The sequence below is a fragment of the Diabrotica virgifera genome, chromosome 1 (assembly GCF_917563875.1).
Source record: "Diabrotica virgifera virgifera chromosome 1, PGI_DIABVI_V3a".
Classification (NCBI taxonomy): domain Eukaryota; kingdom Metazoa; phylum Arthropoda; class Insecta; order Coleoptera; family Chrysomelidae; genus Diabrotica; species Diabrotica virgifera.
The window spans coordinates 290,800,438-290,820,812 of NC_065443.1; the positions used below are offsets into that span (position 1 = coordinate 290,800,438).

The window sequence follows — 20,375 nt, forward strand, 5'->3', positions numbered from 1 at the left end:
AGAGAGATAACATTCCATCACATTAGATAGTTATTTAATAGTGTGATGATGTGTTCTCAAGTCTGTAGAGCTTGGTCAAGTGAACAAAACTGCTATCTTTGGCAACTATTTTGCTAACTAAATTTGACAAAAAATGGAATATTATCCTTTTAGATCTCACTGGTTCAATTATCTAGTTGTTTTTACGTTAACGTAAACTTAAATAACCATAGGCAGACGTCTGAATCTTTATTAATTGGGAAACTACAATAATTTTAGTATTTATTTAATTTAATCATCAAAATCAACTTAAACTCGAACAAAATTGGTAATTGAATAGGTATTTTCAATACCTTTTGAAGGAGAGATCACTTGCCATAAGGTCCCATTTAAAATTATCGGTCAAGGTGACTCAGTAATGTCACCTGTCACTATTACATCAGAAGCGTTTATTTCCTCCCTCCAAATTTCATAATTATAAGTACATATAACCATTCAAAAGGTATGAGGGGGGGGGGATTTTGGGCTAGCACTGTGTAGGCACACGTATAGCCATCGAAAGCTATTTGAGGTTAATACAACTGAAGATACTGTAAGGGATTGGTTATGTAAGATTAAGGGTGAAAAAAACATCATACATCTTACCTGATTTTACAAACATCACAATAGTGCAACTGTTGAGGTTTTGGGGGTGCCTTTGGTCTTGCAGTTTTCGCACCGATACCTGGTTTCTTGTAGTTTTGCCAGCCGACAGCTTTATGTTGGGCAGTGCCTGACTGTTGGGCTACATACATGGTAGCTGCTGAATACAGGGCAGCATCGTATCCTGAATATGTTGTGGTAGAATTAGTCTCTACACAAAATTAACAATTTTGAGGATTGAACGAAATGATTTTACCCAAGGTTCATGCATTAGATATTAGATAAATGATTACTGATACTGAAAAAATATTTAACCAAAAGTCAAAAACTTACAAATCACTAAAAACAAAATTAAGATTTTTAAAATTTTATAAAATACACAGGGTTACACCAATTATACCCAAATTCATGTGATGATCATATGAACTTTCTCTTCAATTATTTTTTTAAGTGAATACTTCTTATCGCTTGGTATGTTTTTGCACATACCTGAAATCCTATTTGGCATCATTCGAAAATCGAGACACATGCAGTAACCTTGTAGTTTACAGTAATATACACACACACACACATACTTTTATAATTTTATATAATGTATTTTTTTAATAACAACAAGAACAACTGCATTGACTAAGCTAATTTTGATTTTAAAATATTTTATAGAGAGCGAGTCTTATGTATGGAACACCATGATCATCTCTGAAATGGCTTGCATGATTTTAATAGATTTTGGTGGGTAAACGTCTTCTAATGCGACTGATATTATAGTGGTATTTACATTGCTGTCAAATGCTCCATTTTTCTGAAAATTTAATGAACTTTTTTCATTCAAATGGAACACCCTGTATATTTTTGTGCTTGAAGTCCTTAAGAAATACTGATTATTTTTCATGTAATATTCCCTACACCTAAATGTCGTAATTTCGGAGTTATTGCTACATTTTATTTAAAAAAAAAAAATTTAAAACAAATTATAAAAATTTTTTTGGCTCAGGTAGACATTTTTTTAGGTCTTTTGGATCATTGGGAACAAAAAAGGTCTTTTGTAATTTTTCTCTAAAGTTGATCGTTTTAGAGTTATAAACAATTTAAAACTGAAAAGAAAAAACGAAAAATGGCGATTTTCAAGGATGACAAGTAAAAAATATTTTTGATATTGGAAGTGCCTCAATTCAAATTCAAACATTACCTATTTTATCAGTTCTCAATAAGTAATTTGGGCTTGTTTCATTTTAAAACATTGTTTTTTATTTGTTAATGCAATCTTATCGTCCATCCTCTCATAAGCACTTCATTAACAATTAAAAAAAAAAAAAACAATGTTTTAACCTTTAACTACACGCGCTGGCGTATTTTGTACGCCAGATATAAGAATTCTACTGCAAATATATTTAAAAATTTAATGTTTGACCCTGTTTATCTCTCTAACTCTAACCTATCACTGGAATGTGCTTTACAATTTGGTTTTAGTTTCGTTATAATCAGCGTTCTGGGAAGATCGTAGTTTACAGTTTATTATTTGTTGTTTCCGGTGGTGGACAATATACCCCACGATTATATTAATATAAGTAGTAATGTAAGTACATATTTCAATTGTTTTTAGTCATTATGGCACAAAATATATTTTTCTTTATAAACAATACTTTTTCTCCTGTAAAAAATCGCATTTCAAAAAAATTTTTATTAGTAATTTTATTTATCATGGAATCCAGTTATTCCATGATTCCAGTTATAAATCCCAATTGGCTTACTGAGAAGGAACTCTAGTATTCACTGATGCCGAATAAGTTTTATACAAACAACCGAGTGTATTTTTTCAAAAAAAAAAAAAAATAAACAAATTCGCTTTTTTTAAGTGTATTTTCTTGTGGCGTATAAAGTATGCCACGCGTGTAGTTATGTTAGAACTTGATGCGCGGGTAGTTAAAGGTTAAAATAAAACATGTCAAAAATTCTTATGGGAAGCTGACTGAAGAAGGTTTGAACTTGAATTTAGTCACTTTGTAATTTCAAAAATAATATTTTTTATTTATGTTTTTGGGCCTTGAAAATCTCCGTTTTTTAGTTTTAAATTGAATCAGTCATTTTAAAAACGACATATTATATCCACTAAAGTACTTTTGAGAAAAATCACTTTAAATGCAATATATTGAGGGGGCAATTGTGGCTTGGTACTTACTTATATAATATGTGCTTCGGGGGTCGGATTAGTGTGATTGTTTTCACAAAATAGTATATGCTGGTACCAACTCCATGAAAGTGTTATAAAGTTATTTTTAACAAAATGTGGATGTCGTTTTTAAAATGACTTGATTCAAGGAGAAAAATTACAAAAGACCTTTTTTGTTCCCAATGATCCAAATAATCTAAAAGCATGTCAAAAGAGCCAAAAACGTGATTTTTATAATTTGTTTTAAAATATTTTTTTAAATAAATGGAGCAATAACTCCGAAATTACGGCATTTAGGTATAGGGAATATCACATGAAAAGTAATCAGTATTTCTTAAGGACTTCAAAAACACAAAAAATATACAGGGTGTTCCTATTGAAATAAGAAGTTCATTAGATTTGCAGTAAAACGGAAGATCTGACAACAATGTAAATACCACCATAATATCTGCCTCATCACACCCCTACTCACTAAAACCTGAAAAATCGTGCAAGCCGTTTCAGAGATAATTGAAGCGATCCATACATAAAACACACTCTGTATAATAAAATATAATATACAATTAAATAAAATCGAATCGGCCGGAATCTCAAACTAAAATCTAATCAAAGAAAATCTAATAATTCTAATCAAATCATGTGAATAGGATCCAAAGAAGTACATATTCAATTTTGTCGGCACTTGACAAGGATTCTTCATAGTTTCGTTCCAATTGTTGACAACATTTATATTTTCATTCCCTTCAATCCCTCACATCTTTCAACTTACCTCACTACCAATAATTAATCAATATAACTACTATTGGTTACAACAAATTAGTATACATGAACCTTGAGATCCCATTTTTCACAACACAAAATACCAAAGCTAACACATATGTTATTATAGTCGGTTCGCTAATCTCAGACACAACAACTGCCCAGCAATTTTAGTAATTATTTTTTTGCAAAGTTAGTTACATTTTGACAGGCACGAAAAGGCTGTAAATTACTATACAACCAAGCAGACATGCTCATAGCCAATATTAAGAGTAAACAAACAACAAAACAACAATAACACTAATATCTAATAATATAAACAGCACAAATAATACAATTAGTTACTATAAATACGTTAAATTATAACAACTGCAATTATATATTTCGAATATATACGAAAAGTTTTATGAGTTTAGTATACACTCCCCATATTTCCTATAATTCTCCTTTTTTTATAAAGTTTATAAAGAAAGAGTAAGTTTATTTGAGCTGTTAATAGCGTGAGGTAGGAATTTTTGTGTTGGATGTTTCCTACTCTGAATCTGTCAAAATGCATCTGAGTTCAGCGAACAGTATTCAGGAAAGGTACTTACGTTTGGCTTGTGTTGTAGGTTGAGCAGCTATTGTAGTCTGTGCAGCAGCTGGTTGGGGGTAGGTAGTCTGGTAAGCTGTTGCAGTGGGCTGGTATGTGGCCGTGTACTGTGCAGGCTGCTTGACCACGGCCGCAGCAGCGACAGCAGCTGACTGAAACAATTTTTTTATTTTATCAATACAAATGTTTGCTCTTTATTTGATCATGTATCTAACTTCAGGGCGACAACAATTTTCTGGTCTAGGATTGTGTGAATTTATTCAAAAATCAGAAACAAAATACTTTTTTATACTTTGGGAACATCTATAAACTACATCATAAACAATTTAAGACTTGTTAATACCCTCCCTCCCCTTCGTCATAAAGCATCGTTTACAGTCGAAGCCCTTCCCCATATCGATGCCACAATTGCAACTCCTGCTCCCCTTTCAGTGATTTTTTAAAAATTCAAGGCAATCTCTGGATTTTTTAATCAATTTTAAAAGCTGCCTCTGGTAGAAGCTGGTAAAAAATTACATTTATAGAAACAATAGTAACAAATTGAAATACACTAAACAATGTCAGATGTGCACTCATGCCCCTCTCTCCTGTAGTATACCATCGTAATATGCAAAGTGCCCCCTCTCTCTTTTCTATGACATAGTTTATGGATGCTCTCTTTCTACACATTTGTGCAATATATAATTTAAGTTTTAAATGTATTTTTTTTTCAATATAGACATAATTGAGAGAGACAAGAACATTCTGTCGCCCTTAACATAATAGAAATGTCTTACTGCTGCTGCTTGTTGTGCCTGCTGTGAGGTAGTTCTCTGTGTATAAGTAGTGGCATAGGAAGCAGGTTTTGCAGCTGCTGCTACAGCTGCTGCAGCAGCAGCTGTTTGATCATAACCACTTGTGTAACCAGTTGCAGCTGTTTGACCTGTAATAAAACAAATATAAAATTTGATGAAAGATAATACAGTTAACAAAAAAAATGTTTGATAGTGTCATTTGTCATAATTAAATGAAAATTCATATGCAGTGATGAGCGCACTAATAACCGGCAAAATAGCGCAAAAGATGGAAAACATATTAAATTGTGAGATAAAAAGAAATAAAACTAGTGGAGGTGTTAAATTTAGCGATAGTAACTTATAAATTGACATTATATTGATTGTTTCCTTTAGACGTATCGGCCGAGTTTGAGAAATGCCACTGTCACAGTGACAGTTTTAGTTGGCATACTCCTCGGATACGTCTAAAGGTGGGAAACAATCCATATTATGTCAATTTATATGTTACTATCGCTAAATTTAACACCTCCACTAGTTTTATTCCTTTTTATCTCACAATTTAATATGTTTTCCACCTTTTGCGCTATTTTGTCGGTTATTAGCACGCTCATCACTGTATAGTAAGGTATTGTTTTATGTGGTGAATACATTCTACACAAAAGCGCATATAAAAAATTGCATTAAAAACAACTATTTAACTGAAAAAGTAAGGAAACGTTCCATAGAGTTCTAAAATCACAAAACCAAAACATTTGTCCACCAAAATTGATTGTCTTTGATGTATTTTTTTCTCCATTTGGCCAAATAAAATTAAAAAAAGAAGAAATTAAAATAAAATAGACTTACAATATTGAGATGATAAAAACCTCTTCTAATGAAAATAAAACTTTAACCCTCTTCTTGGCAATGTAACAAATTTGTAACATTTTCATTTTAGGTTCTAGGTGAGTTCTAGGTGACTTGAGATGCATTTTGTTACTTACATTTTGTACTAATAACATAAAACTGTCCGTAGATTGCAATAAGTTAACTTATATTTTTATTATTACCGATTTCTGACAACTTCTAATTATTGCCATCTGTCATCTATTGCATTTTCGAGAACGTTCTCTACTCTTTTTACAAACTTTTAATTTTTTATAAAAAATAGGGCGTGTTTTATTATTTTGGTGATTGTTTTATATTGTTCAATTATCCTATAAATAGAGCGTGTACATTTTAGTTGTTTTTTTTTGTTGATTGAACTATCAACAAACGTCGTCAAACATTTGTAACAAATTTGTTACATTGTCAAGTTACGGTTATATTTTTTATCAATGTAGATTTTTGATTTTTTTATCTCTGCAATATTGTTATGCAATTTTATTTGTTTTGCAGAAGATAGGTTTAAAAAAAGGTAGACAAAATTATTTCTATGTTTTTTAAGTCAGGACTCTGCACAAAATGTGAAGGGGTAGGCGACTTTGTCTGAATGGCAAAGGAAACTGTTTTTACGCATATCATCACAAATAAGGAGTTACCTAAATTAAAAGGATTTTATTTAGAATATAATTATATTTTAAAATTACAAACATTTTATTTTTAAAAAAATTTAGTTTCCTAAAATCTGATGGGGGAGGGGGTGTTGTGACAAAGGGGGCAATCCCATGAACTCAGATAAAAGAAATTTTAACTTTGTTCTGAGAAATCGGTTCAAACGTTAGAAAATTCATGGACCATCATTGATAATAAGGGGTATGGTGTATGGTATTCTTGGCAATGTAATAAATTTGTAGCAAATTCAAATTTGGTACTTAGGAATAAAGTACAAGGTGAAATATTTATTTCGTAAATTTTTAAATAATTCTAAAGGGCATTAATAGAAAGAAAACCCAGTTTTCAGTTTTATATTGGTTTGCCAAGAAAAGGGTTAATTAAGGCACTCATTTCAAATGTTTCAATCAAGAAATCAAAATGTGCTACTGCAACTTGAAGTCAACAAAATTTAAATTCGCCACTTATTATAAAAAAGAAAGAAGCACCTCTATGAGAAAATTTAATTTCAAAACAATTACAGGTTATATCTTTCAATGTGAAACTTAGAATGATGTAATAACGACATCATGTAACAAGGGAAATCCTCGAATTGCAAACGCTCACTTTACTGATATATGGGTGTGAATAGTTAATATTAATTATGATAGTTGTTAATAATAGAAATTTTTGGATGAAGTACAAAGCATACAACTTTAAAAAATAATCCACATAAAAAGAGACCTTACTGTAATATATTATTTTTTCCCATGAAAATAATGCTCTTCCACATGAACACAGAGAAGAGAGGACAAAAAATATATGGGCAACAATTTCTACTGCAGCAAAATTGCAACCAAAAAATGCATTCAAGAAGATATTACAATAAAATGAAGAGTTTATTTATTATATTACAAGAAGAATATATATTATATTAATATTAATTATATATTATATTATATATAATATATTATATTTATATTAATTACATTCTATTATAGAAGTTTATAAAATGAAAAGATATTACAATAGAATCAAAACTCACTTTCTCCATCCGTGGCCAAAATTAAGTCGTTTATATTTTCCAATTCTGGTTATTGAACTTAAATTTGCTCACAAGTGGAGAAAGAGCGTTTTGATTCTACACTCATCCATTTTATTGTAATAACTTCTAGATGTATTTTTTGTTTGTAATTTTGCTGGAGTAGAAATTACTGCCCATATATTTTTGTCCTCTCTTCTCAATGGTAATATGGAAGAGCATTGTTTTCAGCACATGTCGCTCATTGGTGATACTTAATTTCTCTCTCCAGTGCAGTTGACCCCAATAAGCAACATGTATTTACTTACATTCCAACCGCCACACTAAAATTTTTTGTTTGTGCCATCAGGCTCCACGTGCAGAAACTCAATTTTAATGTGAATTATATTTAACTCACTGAGCACCTGGGCCAAACAAGGCGCGAGTTAAATACAACTCGGGTGGCGTTCAATGTGTTGAAGGAACAATTTTGATTCAAACCCATTGTTCTCCTAAGACAATTATTATGCATGAAACCTGTGTTTCTCCAATCAACCAACAGGAAGCTTGTGAAGTGGATGGGGGTGCTCACACAGATTTCATCTCACTGTATTTTTGTCTGATGCAATATCAGTGTTCATTTACGTTCAACTATCAGCTAACTTTTAATGAAATTAAAACTAACTTTTCAATCTAATAGCACATAAAACAACATCCAAAAATGTTATTATACATCCTACCAGACTGAAAACAATAGGAACCTTCTCTGGTAACACCTCTGAGGCGTCTACAATTTGCAAGCCATAACGGATGCTGAGACTAAGGAAGATGAGGGAATTTTACAATTTATAATTCACGTCCCATCTGCTCAGCGCGATAAAGTTCCAACAAGAGTGGTTCCCTTCGTACTCCAATTGGAGTAAACATGTAAATCAAAAATGAATAACCATTTTCAATTTCGTTGCAACACGAAACTACAGCCGCATCATTATTTCAGTTCAATCAGAGAGTGCAGCAAGCACCTCTACCGGTTTCGAAACTTATTAGTCTCTCATCAGGAATCACATATGAAGAAGAGTACAACATGGCGGCCGACGATGATTGTGTGTCGGAAGATGGTGATAAAAATAATAATAATAATAGTGGCAATATGAAATGTTGTAATGAAATCAAGTTTTTGGATGAAACTAAAATAACATGTTGTCAAGTGGTGAAAAAACCGGATGACAAAAACGATAAACAATTAGTGTTAGCAGTTGAAAACAAGTATTTAAGGGAACTGGTCGATGAAGTAAAGTAACGTTTACACATATCCAGTAACTGGCGCCAGTCTCACTGGAATGCGAGTGTTTGACTAAGACAGCGCTGGATAGGTTCGTTTACATGTATCCAGTAACTGGCGCCAATCTCACTGGCACTCTTATCAAAAATCCTAATACTGCCACTGAAACCACAGGTACAACAGCGCCAGCGACTGGAATGCTGTGTTTACACGTGTCTACAACCACTGGCACGGAGTTAAAGGGGACGCGGACGAGGGCCACTGGCATGAAAAATAGACCAGCTTTCTATTCGAGACAGCGCTGGCAGACAGTGCTGGACTGGAGCAAAAAAGCGTTTACATGATGCCACCTTAGAGCAAACCTTTTTCTATTGGGTGATTTTAATCTTCCATCTGCAGTTTGGGATGTCGATGATTATTGTTCCGTTGCTTCTCCTCAGCCTACAGCTACACAATCTGAAGCTGATTCTATTGAAACTATATCCAATATCTGTGCTTTTTTCAATCTCTTCCAGACCAATGAGATAACCAACGATATAGGGGTTACGCTTGATCTCATTTTATCTCCATTGGGTATTGATGTATTGAAGGCTATCGACACTTTAATTCCAGTGGACACACATCATCCTCCGCTTGAATGCAGTTTGCCACTCAAAATCACAAATGATCATTCATCTGGTGAAGAGTATTATTATGACTTTGTTCATGCTGACTATGCAGCAATTCGTTCATCCCTTGAAGCAATTAATTGGGATGGTGCACTTCAAGGAAAAGAGCTCTCTGACATGGTTTCTGTATTTTACGACATTTTTTATTCCATCATTGATCATTTTGTTCCGCTAAAAAAAATCTGTGATAAGAAATATCCATGCTGGTACTCCTCTGAGCTGAAGAAGTTGCTTCACGAGAAGAAATCAGCGCACAAGATATATAAGAGCACAAGGTGTCCAGAAAGTTATGCAGCATTTAGTATCTTAAGAACTAGATGTAAATTTTTATCAAGACAGTGTTATGCTGATTACTGTGGCGTAATTGTCTTTTTACGCGGTTGACTCTACTATTTTATTGTTTATGTTTTTAGGCACTAAGTTTAATTTAATTGACTTTATTTATTTTTAATAACTTACACTTAAAGAAATAAAGAACACTGAATTTATATCCTTTAATAACACTAATTTACAAACTTAACATTAAAATACTACATTATTTTTATTCGTTACAAAATAACCACGGCTTTATTAAAGATTACACTAAAACAATAATTTATCTAAATGTCTAATATGTACCATTTACATTTACATTTATTTCGCGTCCGAACATCGAAAAATGTTACTCGACTGACGACTACAAATTTATAACTAACTCTAATTTCAAAAATGTCTCTTTATATAGTTATAAAAATTAATCTACTGATTTCCAGAAAAAATCGAAGGATATGTATTATTTACAAAGCAACAAAAGAAAGGTGTATTAGGTGACCTTCTAGATATGCCGATACGTTCGTAAACAGCTGTCTCGCCGACGAACAGGGTTTCAGACACTTCGGCGCCAGAGAGTTCTGGCGTTGACAGGACCGGCCTGGGACCGTGACATTGCCCCCTCCTCAAAAGATGGTTCCTCCTGGAACCTTGTCGGGACTGGAACTGGATGCTGGTATCTGCAACTGGACCCTCTTTTACAACTCCCAGTTGTATAAAAGTGACAGGGGACGGTCTTCTCTCCGCACCAGTAACTATGCGGATTGCAACAGACTAACACCTGGACCTCGGTGTCTTGGAAAATTTCTTCTACCATATTTCGGATAACTCTCCAGTCTAATTGGCTGCATTCTAACTTTGGCATGGCTAACTTTTGCACGTCGGACTCCAACACGTTCTCTCTCAATTGAATTAATGCATCCCATACATCTTGGTAGGTAGGTTGGTCATGGACAGTGTCTTTCGTTACCAGATAGAATAGGTAACGTGATGCATCTTGGAGTTTCAATGCTTTGCCAGGAGCTGGCAGTTGGCATTGAAGTTCTGCAACTCGACCAAACTTCATTCAGAAGGCGGATGCCAACCCTCGTGCGTCTTTGATACTGGCCGGGATGGTATGGGCCAGTGAATAGACATCGGGAAGTGCGAGAAAATCTCGCTTTTCTTCAGTGGTAACACCATGTCTTGCTTTACCGGTACCTCCGTAGGCACCCATGAACTCTTCAAAGGTAAGGTCAGGTATTTCTCGAACTTGGTTGACTTCCGCTTCTTCATCTACGTCGTGGTCTCCCTCGTACGGCGCCAACCGGTTATGGTGGACTATCATCGGCTTTCCCCTAGGAATCTTGCTTATTCGGTAGATAACGTCATTGATTTTCTTGACAATGAGGTACGGACCTTCCCAGAACTGCTGCAACTTGGGAGAGCAGCCTGTTCGCTTCTTTGGATTATAAAGCCAGACTTTGTCGTTCTCCTTGAAACATCCCTTTTCAGCTTGGGTATCGTATCGTTTCTTCATTCGGTCGCTAGCGATCTGAAGATTAGAACGGACCAACTCATGTATATCGTCCATTCTTCTTCGTAATTCATTCACGTAATCCTCACCAGCAACATCTTCTCCAGGTCGACATCCAAACTCTAGATCACAGGGTAGACGCATCTCACGTCCAAATAGGACTTTTGCTGGTGTTTGGCCAGTTGATTCATTAACAGCAGATCTATAGGCCATTGCGAAGAACGGAAGGTACTGGTCCCAGTCTCGTTGATGATTGGACACCATCTTTGTCAAATACTTGCCGACTGTCCTATTCATACGCTCCACCATTCCATCCGATTGCGGGTGATAGGCCGTGGTTCTTGTCTTCTTCATGCCTAGTTTATCACAGATTCCTTGAAATAGATCGCTCTCAAAGTTCCTTCCTTGGTCACTATGGATCTCCAGAGGTACTCCAAATCGGCTGATGCAGTCTTTGATTAACACATCTGCAATAGTGGCGGCCTTCTGGTCTGGAATTGCGTAGATCTCCACCCACTTCGTGAAGTAATCCATTATCACCAACATGTATTTGCATCCATTGTCACTTTCTGGAAATGGCCCGGCAATGTCCAAAGCTATTCTTTCAAACGGACTTCCAACATTGTACTGTCTCATAGGAGCCTTTCTTTTCCGGTAGGGCCCGTTACTTGTAGCACAGGTAGTACATTTCTTACACCAGTCCTTCACATCGTCGGAACTATTCATCCAATAAAATCGTTCCCGAATTCTCTGAAGGGTCTTCTTTACACCAAAATGCCCTCCTGATGGACTGTCGTGTAACTGACGAAGTACTTCGGCTACTCTGCTCTTTGGAATCACCAATTGTGTTCTCCTCACCGAACCATCATCATTTTCTATTACTCGTTTAAGCAAGCTGTCTTCCAAGATAAATGAGTCCCACTGGGCCCAATACGTCTTAACTACTGAGCGTAGGCTTGATATTTCTTGCCAAGATGGTCGACGATTTTCTTCTTTCCATTGTCGAATCTTCTGTAAAACTGGATCTTTTTCTTGTTCTTCCTTGATCTTGGTAGGCGTCCACTCGTCGTTGACCACTGTTGTTCTTAGTACTGCTGCTTCCTTTGACTCTGTTTTGTTGCAATGGGAACATTCTGCTGGACACGGTCTTCTAGATAGAGAATCAGCGTTTCTGTGGCTAACTCCGGCCCGATGCTCGATCTTGAAATCATATTCTTGAAGTCGTTCAATCCATCTGGCTATCTGACCCTCTGGATTCTTAAACTGCATTAACCATTTAAGGGCGGCATGGTCGGTTCGGATTAGAAACTTCCTTCCGTAGAGGTATTGGTAGAAGTGTTCCACTGATTTTACTACTGCTAGAAGTTCTCTTCTCGTGACGCAATAATTTCGTTCAGGTTTTGAAAGCACTTTACTAAAATATCCAAGGACTCGTTCCTGTCCTCCTTGGATCTGAGACAGCACTCCTCCAATTCCCACATTACTTGCATCCGTATCTAAGATGAACTCTCCTTCTGGTAGTGGATACCCTAATATTGGCGCTGTAATTAAATGCCTCTTCAAAGTTTCAAAGGCCGTTTGGCAGTCTCCATCCCAGCAATAATCTCTTGCTTCCTCTGTAAGTCGCGTTAATGGCTTAGCGATATCTGCAAACTTCTTAATGAACCTCCGGTAGTAAGTACATAGTCCCAGAAAACTTCTCACTTGATGTTTATCAGTTGGTTCAGGCCATTCCTTAATGGAATCGATTTTTCCTTTATCCACGGCCACTCCTTCTTTGCTGACTATATGACCTAAATACTTGACTTTTCTTTGAAATAACTGGCATTTCTTGGGATTTAACATTAACTGGGCAGCTTTAAGTCGATTAAAGACGTCTTCTAAATTCTTCAGGTGGTCTTCAAACGTCTCTCCCAAAACGATTATGTCGTCTAAATACACCAGGCACGTTTTCCAAGATAACCCTCTCAACACATTTTCCATAAGCCTCTCAAATGTCGCAGGAGCGTTACAGAGTCCAAACGGCATAACGTTGAATTCCCATAATCCAGATCCTGTCGTAAAGGCCGTCTTCTCTTTGTCCACTGGATCCATTTCTACCTGCCAATATCCAGACTTCAAGTCCAACGTAGAAAACAATTTACTTCCAGCTAATGTGTCCAACGTGTCGTCGATCCGAGGCAGAGGATAACTATCTTTCTTGGTAACATTGTTCAACAAACGGTAGTCCACACAGAACCTCGTAGTTCCATCTTTCTTCTTGACCAGGACCACCGGAGAGACCCATGGGCTCGTAGAAGTTCCTATCACCCCGTCTTTCTTCATTTCTTGAACAATCCTTTCAGCTTCCTCTCTCTTCGCCTGTGGTAATCGTCGAGCTGATTGACGAATTGGCCTAGCGGTACCAGTGTCAATTTTATGTTTGACAACTGTCGTTCTTCCTGTCTTTCCTCCTTTCGGTACGAATATGTCACGATATTGCCTAAGAAATTCCCTTAATTTCCTTTTTTCCACTTGATTCAGAGATTGGCCTGCAACTGCAACCATTTGGTCGAACTTGTCGTTGGAATTATCTGATGTTGTTGTCTGACGGATTATGGACGTCACGGGTACATAAGTTCCTACTTTTGTCTCCTTCTTGATGGTCACCGGGTAGTCATTGACATTAATCAATCTCACGGGAATTTCTTTAGCAGAAGTAACCAATTCCTTTCCAATTATGATTCCTCGGCCAACCTCCTCGTCGTGGTTCCATGGCTCCATCATAACAGGCGTTCCTTCTTCTACAGTTCCCTGTAGCCGCGCTACGATGATCGTTTCACTCCTCGCAGGCACAACTGTATCTTCTTTAATGGCTGCTAGCACAGTTCTGTCATCATGTGGATGAAGAAATACCTCCTCGTTGCCAACTTTGATTACCCTATTCTTAAAATCCAATTGAAATCCATGCAAATTCATTACGTCCATTCCTAATATAACATCTTCTTCGATGTCTGCAACTATGACAGTATGGACGAACTTTTCTGCTCCAATCCTTAATTGTATCTGGATTTCTCCATGGGTGTTGGCGTTTTCACCTGTGGCAGTCCGCAGTCGCAACCTCGTTGGTAAAAGTTTCTTACGGCTGTTTAAAACTGACGGTCGTATAATGGTCCTGGTCGCTCCGGTATCCACCAACAATGTATACTTTTTACCATTTATTTCTCCATCCACATATACACTATCTTCACGACATTTCAAAGAAGCTATTAGTATGAGAGGGTCTTTGGAAAAGTTGCGGGTCGAAGCTGCCCCCTAAGGCCGACCCGTTCTAGTTTTCCTGCTGGTGAGTCTCTTGATTGTTATTGTACCTAGGGTACTTACATGAACCCCGTACGTGTCCCATTTCACCACAGTTCCAGCACCTTATGGTCTTCGTTTTCCTGGATGCAATGTCTTTCATCATATTAACAAGCTGGTCAAGTTTGTCCTCATCCTGTTCCTCTTTCACAGTCCTCACTTTACTGTACCCACCAGAGGCCTGGGTAGCTGATTCGTATTCGAGGGCGGCAGACAAGACATCGACCAGCGTCTTGTGACGAGCTAATCGCAGTGTTCTTTGCATTTCATGATCACGAAGGCCATCAATAAATGTTTGAACAGCCAACTTTTCCATCATGTCTTCGGGAGCTGTTGGATATGCATATCGTACCAACCTGGCAATATCGACCTCGTATTCTTGAAGAGCTTCATCTTTCTTTTGTCTTCGATTTTTAAACTGCGACTGATAGACATGCTCTAAATGTTCGTGCCCGTATCGCATATTCAGTCTCTTTTTAAGCTGCTCGAAGTCATCTGTCTCCTCTACGGCTATGGTCTGGAGGACATCCAAAGCGTCGCCTCGAAGAGCAATAGTGAGGTTTACAGCTTTTTCTTTTTCGGACCATCCGTTCGCTCTGGCCGCAGATTCGAACTGTTTCATGTAGTTGTTCCATGATGACTTTCCGTCGAAATTTGGCACCTTAACACGAGCATGACCTACACTCCCTTCAACTATCGACCGTGGCTCCAATTTGTATTTGGTTTCATCATCTTTAATGTCTGTTAAGATGGGTTCCATCCCTTTGTCTGCTTTTTCCGTTTCCTCCATTTTCTTTTCTAATTCCTTGATCTTTTCCTCAAAAGTAGATTTTATGGACGATATCTTGTCGTCAAAATCCAAAGTGACTTTAGAGATCTTGTCAGTCATCTTGCTTTCAAGGGATGAAATATCACCCGAAACTTTCAAAATATCATTAGAAACTCTATGTTCTAACGATGTAATGTCTGTCGAGACTTTGTTCTCTAGCGATGTAATGTCTGTCGAAACTTGGGAGATTTCACTAGAAACTTTGCTCTCTAACGATGTAATGTCTGTCGAAACCCTCGAAATCGACGAGATCACAGCAGCATGCTTGTCTTCAAACAAATAGGTTTCTGGATCTTTACCCTCTTCCTGAAGAGCGTTCTTTAGATGTTCGACTAGATCAGCCTTTTTTCCAGTAGTGTCCATGTCTCTCTCTTCTAACTGGTTGCGGAGCTCCTTAACGATCAATTCAGTGATTTTCTTATGTTGTGAAGACATTGTCACACACTTTATTTATTACGATTTATATTTTATTTATTTTTAAAAGTTCCACACTCTATTTAAACCGAAAATTTACGTTAAATTTATGTATTTCAAGTATCCCACTTCTGCACCATTTGTGGCGTAATTGTCTTTTTACGCGGTTGACTCTACTATTTTATTGTTTATGTTTTTAGGCACTAAGTTTAATTTAATTGACTTTATTTATTTTTAATAACTTACACTTAAAGAAATAAAGAACACTGAATTTATATCCTTTAATAACACTAATTTACAAACTTAACATTAAAATACTACATTATTTTTATTCGTTACAAAATAACCACGGCTTTATTAAAGATTACACTAAAAACAATTTATCTAAATGTCTAATATGTACCATTTACATTTACATTTATTTCGCGTCCGAACATCGAAAAATGATACTCGACCGACGACTACAAATTTATAACTAACTCTAATTTCAAAAATGTCTCTTTATATAGTTATAAAAATTAATCTACTGATTTCCAGAAAAAAATCGAAGGATATGTATTATTTACAAAGCAACAAAAGAAAGGTGTATTAGGTGACCTTCTAGATATGCCGATACGTTCGTAAACAGCTGTCTCGCCGACGAACAGGGTTTCAGACACTTCGGCGCCAGAGAGTTCTGGCGTTGACAGGACCGGCCTGGGACCGTGACATTACATTCAACGTACCGAATATTCTATTGTTAATAACGTTAAATCCTTTTGGAAATTTGTAAGTAGTAAAAGGGAAAATAACGCTATACCTAATACAATGACTCTTGGAGATCGTACTGCCTTCAATGGAACTGATATTGCTAATCTTTTTGCTAACCAATTCTCTTCCGTCTATACTAACCAATCCTTACATCCGCATGTAACCCAGATTTCACCTTTGGTTAATGTGTCTAATTATCACATTGAAATTTCAAAAATCTACGAAAAACTGTCTGAACTCAATACCAACAAAGGTCCTGGTCCTGATGGAATTCCCCCCACTTTCCTTAAAACATTCAGCTTCATTCTATCGCGCCCACTTTTTTATATATTTAATAAGTCTATATCAACAGGGGAATTTCCAGACTACTGGAAAAACTCTTATGTCACTCCAATATATAAATCAGATCGAAAATCGGATATAGGTAACTATCGTCCCATTTCTATTCTTAGTGCTATTCCTAAAGTTTTTGAGAGCATTATTTCTGATTATTTAAGTTATGACTTCTCGCCAATTATAGGGGCCCAACAATTTGGATTTACATCCAAAAAATCAGCAGAATTGGGTCTCATAACATATGTTGATTTTTTGACAGATGCTCTTGAGAGGGGTTTACAAGTTGACTCTGTGTATACTGACTTTTCCAAAGCTTTTGACAAAGTTAATCATGAGCTCTTGATTCATAAACTTTATTTATACGGAGTTGATGGCCTTATATTGAAGTGGCTCAAGAGCTATCTTACGCAAAGATCGCAAATTGTCAGGGTTAATCATCACTATTCTCATACCATCTCTGTTACCTCAGGTGTACCACAAGGATCACACTTGGGACCTCTGTTGTTTAATATATTTATCAATGATCTAATACCCTGTTTCCAAGTAAGTGAAACTTTGTTATTCGCTGATGATTTAAAATGTTTTAAAATAATCACATGTGAGGCTGATTCACTTAGTCTACAAGGTGATATTGATCGCCTATCTAACTGGTGTGTGCAAAATGGTATGTGTTTGAATGCATCCAAATGCCATATTCTTCGTTTCCACCGAACTCGTCATCCAATCATCTTCGAATATAGTATAAATAATCTGACCTTACATTCTGCCTCTGAAACTAGGGATCTAGGTGTGATCCTTGACTCCGCCCTTAGCTATAAATCACACATTTCCAGTACAATACAAAAGTCTATGAAGATGCTTGGCTTTATAAAAAGAACCACTAGAGACTTTACAAACATCTCAGCTATTAGATCTCTTTATTTCTCCCTGGTTAGATCTCATTTCGATTACTGTTCCACAATTTGGTCCCCCTATTACTTTACTCATAAACTGAAAATTGAGGCTATCCAACACAATTTTCTGAGATATACTGCCACTAAGATGCATGTATACTATGACTATTCTGTATTAGAGCGCATACTGAACTTACCTCCTCTTGAGGTACGCAGAAAACAAAGAGACTTAATTATTTTATTTAAAATTATCAACGGGCTGTGTAACTGCCCCGAACTTCTCTCCAAAATATCTCTATTTGTCCCCAGTCGTTCGACTAGGCAGGTGCAAACCTTTTATGTCTCTTTTCATAGATTCAATTATTCTTACAACACATTTATTCCTAGAACTCTTCGATTAGCTAACTCATTAAATAACCTCGAAATTTTTAATATATCAGTTTCCCGCTTTAAAAATCTAATTTCTTCCCTAACTTTTTAACTTTTTAATATTTTCGGCCAGAGCTTTTGTATTGTGATTAGTGTTTCATGACCTGTATGTATTAGATAACTTAAAACCGTTATACCTTGGAACATTTCCGAATTGGTTTAGGTGATATCTTTTGTTTGTAATTGTACTGACCTAATGTAATCTTATTCTTTTTTGTAACTGTATTACTCATAGAATTATTTTTCCACAAACCACTTTGTTATGTTATATTACGATAATTTATGTTATATAATTGGTTAACATTAATGTTACATAATTGTATAATTATGTTATATAATTTAGAACACTGTAAAATTTATATCTGAATAGGGCTTGCCCGTGAATAAATAAATAAATGCCACTACCATGCCAGCACTGTCGTTCCAGTGCGACTGGCGCCAGTTACTGGATACATGTAAACCTGCCTTTAAGGATAAAAATAAAATTTTAGCCCTAAATAACGAATTATTGTTAGATAGGATTAGGAGTTTGGAACATGAAAATGCTAATCTCAAATGTAAACAAACTTTCGCGGAAGTGGCTACTACACCTATCAGCAGTGTACCAACTTTTATCAGACAAGTGCCTCCAAGAAGTGTACAATCAAATATAAGAAGTCCCAAACATTAATGGACACTTAATATGGTTCACTGATGGGATCTAAAACTGCCCATGGTACTGGATCAGGAGTCTTTGGGCAAACATGTAACTATAATAAATCTTACAGCCTAGGTCAACATACAACGGTGTTCCAGGCTGAAGTTTTTGCTTTGGTGGCCTGCATTGATGAAATAATTGATGAGGACCCTAAAGCTAAGAGAATCAACATTTACACAGATAGCCAATCGGCTATTCTGGCTGTAAAGAACCCTCTTACCAAATCAAAACTGGTGAGAAACTGCAAAGATCTCCTCAATAACCTGGCAAAAGACAACAAAGTGTCTTTAATATGGGTGCCGGGTCATGAAGGGGTGCATGGGAACGAACGAGCAGATATGTTAGCGAAACAAGGCTCGAGAAAAACTTTTGAAGGCCCAGAACCTTTCTGTGGCATCACTAAAGATGCTATGAAAAACGAGGTTCAGAAATGGCTGATAAAGAATCATCAAAATAAATGGAGAACCACTCAAGGGCAAATCCAGACTAAAAAAATAATCAACAATATTGATAAAAAAACTCTCGAACAGTTTGATGAACCTCAATAAACGAGAGATCAAAACGGTCACTGAAATGGTGACTGGACATTGTCGTTTAAGAAATCACCTATACAAACTAGGTAAGGTGAATGAACCATGGTGCAGAAAGTGCGAAATGGAAGAAGAAACTGCCATACACATACTATGCTATTGCAGTGTGCTAGGTGATGTAAGGCAGAACTTCACTGGTCAAATGAGGTTTGAACCAGAAGAGATCTTAAAACTACCAATAAGAAAACTGTTGGCCTTCGTTGAGGCCACAAGACTTATTAAAGTTTAAGGAGAAGAACAGGGTTTGGTACAAAGGTCTTATCACCAAGTGCCAGAGACTAACGAGTCTCGCCTGAGTTAAGAAGAAGAGAAGAAGAGAGAAATATAAGAAAACCAAACGTTTTACCAATGGAACATGAACAAGGTAAGAAGGAACCTCAAAAAAAGGAAAATAGCGAACAAAAGGAAAATGTTAGCGAAGATAAATCCGCAGAAGAACGTGAAGACACTAGAGAAGAATTTCAAACAGTGGTTAGAAGAAAACGACAAAGAAAAAACATAGGTACGGGGAATAGTTTCAATGATAAAGAATTGGAGTTCTCAGGAGGGAGCGTAAAGTACGGCTCTACATAAATAGAGTAAAAAGGGCCGCAACTGAAGAGGTGATTAAAAAGTATATTAAAAATAACGTGGAGTTTGAAAACGAAATAGTGCAAGTGAAGGAATTACCATCGGATGAAAATCGATTAAAAGCGTTTGTCGTAACAGCATCTCTCAAGAAAAAAGATATTTTATATGATCCATCTTTTTGGCCTAGTGGTGTAGGAATAAGTCGTTTCGATTTTAACCGTCACAAGGATTTTCTAAGTGAAGGGAATTTTGCAGTACTGTAAAAAATAATCACCCAAAAGTGACACAAAAAAAATTCAAAA

At 36.2% G+C, this 20,375-nt stretch overlaps 1 protein-coding gene across 8 annotated transcripts in view; it reads right to left on the minus strand.

Annotated features, from left to right (window-relative positions):
• LOC114329751 (zinc finger RNA-binding protein) overlaps positions 1-20,375 on the minus strand; it is a 45,828-nt gene that overhangs the window by 20,747 nt on the left and 4,706 nt on the right. For 4 of the 8 annotated variants that reach the window (XM_028278954.2, XM_028278953.1, XM_028278951.1 and 1 more), the window contains 3 exons: positions 4,919-5,064; positions 4,144-4,300; positions 625-832 (listed from right to left, as the gene is read on the minus strand). In XM_028278954.2, coding sequence (XP_028134755.1) covers positions 625-832; positions 4,144-4,300; positions 4,919-5,064 — 511 coding nt within the window. The remainder of the gene's footprint in view (positions 1-624; positions 833-4,143; positions 4,301-4,918; positions 5,065-20,375) is intronic. The other 4 variants (XM_028278955.1, XM_028278952.1, XM_028278957.1 and 1 more) reach the window with 3 other exon arrangements.